We start from the raw sequence: 9,614 nt of genomic DNA, 5'->3' as shown, positions 1-9,614 counted from the left end.
CAACAAAACTGTCTCTCATGTGTGAACATTTGGATGCATCTCTTCCATCTTTTTAATACATAGTTGTTTGATTTAAATCCTATGTGCTGCAGAAAAATTTATGAATTGTCATCCATGTGAATCTATATAAAGCAAACATCCTTGTAACCACTGCTCAAGTCAGCTATAGAAAAATATAAAGGATGTAGCTGCCTCATATTCCTCTTCCTAATGGGAGCCATTAAATCTGTAGGCATCCCCAAACATTGTCTTTTAACATTACCTAAAAGGACATATACAGTATGTTTATGTTTATGGTTTATTTTGTTCACTGATAGACTTCATTCAGGTTGTATATAATTGTGTTTTGTTCATTTTGATAGATCTCTGCTTTTTCTTTGTGTGAAATTTACACAGTTATGTTACAATTTTGATTTGATAAGTGTTTGCTATTATGAAGGATCCTAAAATAAACATTCTTAGAGGGGTCCCCAGCATCCATGTGTATGCAATTTTGCCAGATACATACCTAAGAGTAGGATTCTCTAGATGAAGGCAGACTCTAAATGGGGTAACAATTCATATGCGAGAGTTTCCATGGCTCCACATCTTTAATACATATTCTATGATGTTTTCTCGTTTTTCTTTTATCATTTCATTTTATGTTTTTCATCATGATAAGTATACTCTTTCATACAAGTCCCCTATTTCACCCATCCCCCCACCTACCTCCCCTCTGGTAATCATCAATTTGTACTTTATTAGTTGAAAGTCTGTTTCTTAATTTGTCTCTATCTCTATTTTTCCTTTGCTTATTTGTTTTGTTTATTAAATTCCACCTATTGTGAGATCATATGGTATTTGTCTTTCTCTGACTGACTTATTTTGCTTAGCTTAATACACTCCAGTTCCATCCACGTCATTGCAAATGGCAAGATTTCATTCTTTTTGATGGCTGAGTAATATCCCATTGTATATTTATACCACATCTTCTTTATCCATTCATCAGTCGATGGACATTTGGGCTCTTTCCATAACTCGGCTATTGTAAATAATACTGCAAAAATATAAGGGTGCATGTGCCCCTTTAAATCAGTATTTTTGTATCTTTTGGATAAATACCTAGTAGTGCAATTGTTGGGTTGTAGGGTAGTCCTATTTTCTTTAAAGCTTTATTGTGTTGCATTTCATATTCAGGTTTACAAACTACCTGGGTTTTTCTTTTTTATAAATAGTGTGAAGTATGGGTTGATTTTTTAAAACACATTCACTTCTAATTAAATTAGCACAATTTATAAAAAAACTTATCTTTTCTACATTATTCTGCAATCTTTACATATTCAAGTGAGTCCATGAGCTGGGTATGTGTTGGGCTCTCTATTATGTGTCACTGGTCTCTTTATTGTTGAATTCTTTCCTCTTGTCTGAATTCTCAGTTTACAATGTGTCATGATGCCCAATAAAGTAGGTGCTCCCACTTCACTTCTCTTCAGCAGTGGTTTGGCTATTGCTGGCTGTCTTCATTTCCACAACAGTTTTAGAATCAGCTTGATAAGTTACACACACACTCGTGCACACACAGATGGGATTTATTATATTTTATTGAATTTGTGGTTCATGCTGAGGAAAACTGATATCTTTTCAATATTGAGTTTTAATCCATGAACATGTCATTGCAATCATTTACTTTTTTCTCTAAAACTTCCCTCGAATTATCTTATAGGTTAGTGGGTAGACTTCCTGCATGTTTTTTTTTTTATTAGATTTCTCTTAAGTATTTGATATATTTGATCCTATTTACATAGTGTTTTAATGTTAACTTATGTTTGCTTCTTTTATATGGAAATAAATTGATTTTTCTTATTGATTATGCAATCAGGACATATGTTGAATTAATTTATTAACTCTAATAATTTCAATGTAGATTCTGGAATATTTCTGTATCTACATTTATATAATTTGCCAATAATTAGCTTAATATCTATCTTTCCAATTCTCATATTATTTCTTTTTCACTGCAGAAGCTAGTATTGCCAGTAAAATGATGAATACAAACTGTAAGGAAAAGCATCTTTTTCTTGGTCCCAATTGCAGAAAGACACATTTCAATATTTTTTTTACATAATTAAGTTTATCAGCTCAAATTCCAACACATGTCTCTTTCTTATTGCCATGTATATGTGCTGTACTTTATATGAACTAGTGAGTGTGGGACCCTTCCTCTCCTCTTTCTTATCATTTCTTCATTGTCTTCACTTATCATTTTTAACTTAATAATATTTTTTCCCTAGGTGAGTCCTACTGGTGAGATAAAAAAAGATACTTTAGTGCCAGTCCTGATGAAAAATATTCCTTAACCTCTGATTACCCAAACTAAATTAAAAAGTGTTCTATCACAAATGCAATCTCAATCACTTTACTGTACATAATTTTTGACTATCTTATTAATGTATTTTTAAAAAGATTTATTTATTTATTTTGGAGAGAGAGAGAACATGAGTGAGGGGGAAGGACAGAAGGAGAGAATCCCCAAGCAGACTCTCCGCCAAGTGTGGGGCCTTAAGCTGGGTTCGACCTCACAACCCATGAGATCATGACCTGAGCTGAAACCAAGTTGGATGCTCTCAACTGACTGAGCCACCCAGGTTCCTCTCTTACTAATGTATTTATCTAAGTATTTAACTGTTTCTTCCCATGTATACATAAGTTACATAACAACTAAATTTTTTCTCTGAAATCCACCATTGTAACCATATCATATGGCAATACATAGTAATATATAGTAATACAAAACTATTTTAGACATTACAGATCAGACCACTTACCATCTGAATGCTCCTTAGTGACCACAGTCAGCGTCACATGGAGCAGAATAATCACTCAGTGGATCCCGCCCCAATTCCTGACCCATACACATATGAGGTACCATAAAGTGATGTTTTAAGCTACAAACCTAGGGTGTGATTTGTTATGCAACAATAGAAATCTGAAACAGGGCACTTTGAAATGGTTACAAAATCAACATTCTTACCTTTTCTTCCATTCTTTCTCTAGATGGGTAATATGTTATTGTCACAGCTGCTGTCTCAACATTCTCTTCTCTGAAAGGAGTGCCTTGATTGTTCTGTGTTTTTAGATCTTTATTGATGCCATGATACGTCTTAAAGAGGTATCTCTTGTTTAAAACAAGAAAACTAACTGTTGTATAAATTATGGATATTATTTAAACATATATTATAAAAAAGAGATCCAGAGTTTAAAACAATAAATTAAAAAAAAAAAACTAACTACACACTGCATTATTTTCCAACCAAGTTTGATTGAAAATAGATCCAAATGGGTTTCCTGTATTTTGATGGGAAACACCTAAATAAATACAAGACTTTTGCTTCTTAATGGTAACTTTTGTTTGCTTAGTATAATGATTCTCTCTTCTCAGTTACCCTCTTTTCATCCAGAAAAACTTGGAAAAATAATGCAGTAAATATCTGAAGTGCTTCTATATTAATCTCTATTATGTACTCCACCAAAAGAATAAAAATAAATAAATCAAGTGATCTTAGAGAATGGGTGAATCCATGTGAGGACAAAATAGTTCAATCCCATACATATTGTATCTCTGAAAAGCACAGTGCACTAATATTTTTTGCATTAGTGAAATATAAGGTAAAAATTACCAAAATGTCATGATTCAGCCATATAGAAAAAGCATATGTCAAGGAGAAAATCAGGCTGGCATGTAGGAAAAAAGCAGGTGGTAAAAGATTCTTTGCCAGCCTATCAATTTCTAAGTATCATCAGAGGGTTTTTGTATATTTTAGTCTTTCCTTTGGTGTTCTCTAAATCATAACAAGGAAAATTCTGTTTGATGAATGGTAAAATGTCTAAAAGTATAAGCATATAGACATTTAACAAATATTCTCCAAAGGCTTACCATATACATATCCTTTACAATCTAATAATTTCATGAAAAGTAAAAAAGAGTGTTACATAAAGGGGAAAGTATCAAAACATTCACCAAACCATCCTTAATTGCAAGTTCCTGAAATAAAGCCTATTTGCTATAAGTAAAAAAAAAAAAAAAAAAAAAAAAGACTATAGTTTTTAGGTGGAAAAAAGTATATGACATCAATTACTAGATAAGAGATACTATATTTTTCAGCAAAAAGTACCCATCACTAGTAACTTTGAGGGAGAAGTAGAGTGTTGGCCTGAATATGAGATTGGCTGGATACTTAGTGTCTTAATTTCTTAATTTGCATGACAACCCTGTGGATATAATCCTGATATCAGAGTCCAGCACAAAACAACAAGCTCAGCAATGAGTAGAAGTAATCAATGTATAGTAAGGTAGGAAAAAAACCCTGAATATTAATTTTTGATTGCACAACTGCAGAATTAAATAAGAAAACCGACAATGAGTTCAAATCGGCAGCTAATACATTAAATATCAAGGCAACAATTTTCTCAAGGCTATCATGGCATCCTTATTTCTCAGAGTGTATATCATGGGATTAAACATTGGGGTGACTATGGTATAGAAAAGAGAGAGAAACTTTTCTGTTCTGGAAGAATGTTTAGATTTGGGTTGTAAATATGTAATAATTGCAGATCCAAAGAACATGGCCACAACTATGACATGAGATGAGCAGGTGGAGAAAGCTTTGATTTGTCCTGTTGCTGATGGCAACCTCAGGATGGTAGAGATTATTTTACTATAGGATCCAAGTATCAACAGAAAAGGGATCATAACAAAGAGCACAGCGACTGTAAAGACTAACATCTCATTCAGGAAAGTGTCCCCACAGGCCAGCTTGAGTAGTAGGGGGATGTCACAGAAGAAGTGATTGATTTGGTTAGACACACAAATTGGCAGAGAGAAAATCTGGCATGTCTGCCCTATCTCGACAGGAACTCCAGTGATCCAGCAGGCTGCCACCAGCTAGACACAGACCTTGTGGTTCATGACTAGAGGGTAGTGCAGAGGGCTACAAATGGCCATGTAGCGGTCATAGGCCATCACAGTCAGAAGGAGGCACTCTATGTTTCCAAGCATAAGCACAAAACCCATTTGTGTTGCGCAGGCAAACAAAGAGGTATTTCTTTTCTGAGTCCAAAGATTTGTGAGCATTCTGGGGAGAGTGGCAGATACAAAACAGATTTCCAAGAAGGAAAAATTACTAAGGAAAAAATACATGGGAGTCTGGAGAGTGTGGTCAACCTTGGTTATGAGAACAATAATGCCATTTCCCATCAGAATTATCACATAGACAAAGAAGAATATTACAAAAAGAAAAATTTGAAGATTGGGATAATCAGAAAATCCCAAAAGAGTAAATTCCGTCATTGAAGTGAGATTTACTTCTGTTGGGTTTTTTTCCATCTGTGAAAACAGTGAAATTAGCCATTTATCTTCTGAGGCCTGTTTTCTAATTCGTTTTCTAATTTCTAACGGACTAAAGGGATGTGGGGGAATTAGCACATAAAATTTCTATTGTTTACTAATTCCCAGCTTTTTATATCCTGGGCTCAAAGAACACAACTGAGGTCTAATGGAGAATACAGGCTAAATTCTAAATATATCAACATATTTAACACTTAATACTAGGTTTGGATTTGAATGAAAGTGATGTGTTCTAGAATTATTAATTTTGAATTTTTGTATGTATGCAGACCAAATTAGTCCATTTTTTTTCTTCATATTAACAAACAGAATCCTGAGGCAGAAACTTTTACATTTCCTCAGTGGTATGTTACCACCAAATTTCACATTATATTTTTTTGTAATTTCTCAATTCTTCCATAAAGCCTTCTGTAAGTACAAGGCATGCCTCCCTTTCTACATGGTATAGCTGTAGCTGTTACTATTCGTGCATGCATGTTATTTGAAACCATTCTGGTTTCATTTATTTATCAAAATAAAATAAACAACAGGGTCATCAGGTATTATAATGCAAGATCTTTTATTTATCTTATTCAAAGATGCAGTAAATATTTGATAAGTGTTTTTTGACCTATTGGTTATTTAAGTAATAATAACAATATTGAAGGAATTACATTGATGATACGATTTCTGAAACTCTGCCTGGTAAATTTATCTTCCAGTGACTTGCTACCTGCCATGGGCCATTTTCATTTAAATAATATGTCAGAGATGAAAAACACAAAAATCATAATGGAATGCTATAAATTATTTAAAAATATCATTTTTAGTTTCCAGAAATACCAAAGGCAGAGAATATATATTTTAGCTAGTGAGTGAGCAAGTGTATGATCATGAGTAATTAATAAGACCTACAGAGACTCAGTAATCTTCTCATGTATTGAGATATAGGTGGACAATATAAAAATTTAAACAAGAAAGACAATTATATTATAACATTAAATAATATCTGGGAAAACAAAGGACAAAACTCATTTTAACTAAGCTACCATTGTGTTGGTCAAGGGCATGCAATAAGATCTCTCATTTAGTCTAAAATAATCTTCTTGAATTAAATGTTGATGTCCTCATGGTACACTATAGATGGAAGTACTTAGGCTCAAAGAGTTGTATGACTAAACTAAAACTAAACTGTTTTATTTGGGTCCCAAGATTCATGAGCATTCAGGGAGGGTAATAGATACATAACAGATTTCCAAGAAGGAAAAACTTTTTTTTTTAAAGATTTTATAAGGAAAAACTTTTAAGAAAAAAAAAAAAAACTACCTGGTAATCTGGAGAGCAGGGTCCAGTTCTTTTTTTAGAAATATGGTGCCCCTGTCCATCAGCATAAGGATAGAGACAACTAAGAACAATCCAAGTAGAAACCACTGAAGATGGGGACATCAGCAAAGTCTAAGAGAACAAATTCCATGAATTTGGTTAGATTTGTCTTCAGGTCATTTTTCCTGGCTTTTTATCTGTGGAGGGAGAAATTTAACATGTGCTTTTCTTTTTTTTTTTTTTTAATTTTTTTTTATTGTTATGTTAATCCCCATACATTACATCATTAGTTTTAGATATAGTGTTCCATGATTCATTGTTTGTGCATAACACCCAGTGCTCCATGCAGAACGTGCCCTCCTCAATACCCATCACCAGGCTAACCCATCCTCCCAACCCCCTCCCCTCTAGAACCCTCAGTTTGTTTTTCAGAGTCCATCGTCTCTCATGGTTCTTCTCCCCCTCCAATTTCCCCCCCTTCATTCTTCCCCTCCTGCTATATTCTTCTTCTTCTTTTTTTCTTTCTTAACATATATTGCATTATTTGTTTCAGAGGTACAGATCTGAGATTCAACAGTCTTGCACAATTCACAGCGCTTACCAGAACACATACCCTCCCCAGTGTCCATCACCCAGTCACCCCATCCCTCCCACCCCACCCCCCACTCCAGCAACCCTCAGTTTGTTTCCTGAGATTAAGAATTCCTCATATCAGTGAGGTCATATGATACATGTCTTTCTCTGTTTGACTTATTTCGCTCAGCATAATACCCTCCAGTTCCATCCACGTCGTTGCAAATGGCAAGATCTCATTCCTTTTGATGGCTGCATAATATTCCATTGTATATATATACCACATCTTCTTTACCGAATCATCTGTTGATGGACATCTTGGCTCTTTCCACAGTTTGGCTATTGTGGACATTGCTGCTATAAACATCGGGGTGCACGTAGCCTTTCGGGTCCCTACTTTTGTATCTTTGGGGTAAATACCCAGGAGTGCAATTGCTGGATCGTATGGTAGCTCTATTTTCAACTTTTTGAGGAACCTCCATACTGTTTTCCAGAGTGGCTGCACCAGCTTGCATTCCCACCAACAGTGTAGGAGGGTTCCCCTTTCTCCGCATCCCCGCCAACATCTGTCATTTCCTGACTTGTTAATTTTAGCCATTGTGACTGGTGTGAGGTGGTATCTCACTGAGGTTTTGATTTGGATTTCCCTGATGCCGAGCAATGTTGAGCACTTTTTCATGTGTCTGTTGGCCATTTGGATGTCTTCTTTGCAGAAATGTCTGTTCATGTCTTCAAATTGCATCACTTTTAATATGCAATTTTGTAATTTATTTTTTTTAGTTTACATTATCCAGTATTTACAATTTATATTGTCATTTGGAGTGTATTATTTGATAACTTTTTAATACCCATGTACATGGGATTTTTCAAAGTTATTAATGTCTTTTTAATTTTGATACCATATAAAAACCTATATTTCCTTATGTTTTATAGGATGTATTGATTGCTCTGGGGATGGGACATCCTTAGGAATCCAAACTCAGCCTACACAATCCAGTGTTGATACAGCAGTTAAAATTGTTGTCAAGCTGCTAGTTTTCATGACTGTTGCACAACTGTGAGAACTGTGATGGTATTAGGTCAAGTTACAATGCCACAAACCTTGTTATTCCTACCAACATTCATCAGTTTTTACTGAGTAAATTCTCCTCACATTATTTCTAACCTTTGGCTGATATCCAGAGCAATTGAAAAAATTGATTTAACATTTTTTAGTATATTCTTTGCTTTATTAAAGACATAGTGATTCACAAAGGTCTTTGGTCCCCCATTATAGAAGTCCTCTACATTTCTTTTATCTCTTCTTTTTTTTTCATTGAAAAGAATGGTATCACTTATTAATATCATTCATCATTACGTGGATCCATATATTTTTGATGCTATGGACATAAAGAAAATTTAGTAATCATCACTAGAAACATCTTCATATTTGTATTATTGGTATGTAAGATTTTCTATTAGTCGAATTGGTGGGAAAATGTAAAACGTTGCTTTTTTTGTGGTGGAATGTCAATTTTCACCATTGAAGAATCATTGTAGGAATTAGGGATTTTTTTCACATCAAATACATTATGATCTGTGCATCTGAACTGATCAATAGTAGATAGCCACTTCATATGGGTCTCACACAAAGTTATCAGCATATCCTTAGGGGATAAATTTAACACACATGCAATTTTTAAAGGGAAAAAAATTAAGAAATAAGAAAAGAGTGTATGTTGCAATTTTGTTTACATGTTAGAAAAAATCACTGACAATAGCCACTTAAAAATAAAACTTGTTTCTTGTCACTGTGCTTCTAATCTCTGTTGGCACCATCTTATGAGCCATTGTCTTCCATATTGGACCCCACCAGTGGAGGTACAGCTAAGTCACTGCAATCAGCCATGGTTATATCTGTAGCATTTGCTTCTTAAATCTGTGGTTCCTTTTGCCTACTCTCACCAAATTTAGCATCTAGGATAATTCTGACACACAGTTCTCTTCTGTGATACATGATTTGGGCATGATAATGTTATGATTTGTAAAATCAAACCTCATTCTTTATCTCACATGTTTTTAATGCTGCTTATTCTGTTTCCAAGGTAAATAAACCTTCTGTTTCCTTATCCTCTCCAAATCTGTAACTTCTTTTTATCTCACCGCTTCTCCCATCAGTGTATAAATGAATCTGACACACCCTCAACACAACCTTAGCTAATAAGTTATATTTTATTAATTTCACTTTACAACACATAGTTAAAGTGATCATAAAACTTCAAGAGGTTGAGGGTTTGGAGCCCAATTTGGAAACTCAGCTTTTGACATAGATCTTCATCCAGTTGATCTCCTGTTTGCAAAACCTCAACATTACTTG

General features: G+C 34.3%; 1 protein-coding gene across 1 annotated transcript; it reads right to left on the bottom strand.

The window, feature by feature from the left end:
• Positions 1 to 4,429: 4,429 nt before the first annotated feature.
• LOC118536095 (olfactory receptor 10AG1-like) lies at positions 4,430 to 5,362 on the bottom strand. Its single transcript, XM_036092783.2, is given in 1 exon segment — positions 4,430 to 5,362. A coding segment is annotated over 1 exon segment (933 nt).
• Between the last annotated feature and the right edge of the window lie 4,252 nt (positions 5,363 to 9,614).

The sequence above is a fragment of the Halichoerus grypus genome, chromosome 11, assembly GCF_964656455.1.
Source record: "Halichoerus grypus chromosome 11, mHalGry1.hap1.1, whole genome shotgun sequence".
NCBI classification, from domain to species: domain Eukaryota; kingdom Metazoa; phylum Chordata; class Mammalia; order Carnivora; family Phocidae; genus Halichoerus; species Halichoerus grypus.
Note: the sequence above shows the minus strand (reverse complement) of the source record. Positions and strands in the feature narration are given on the sequence as shown.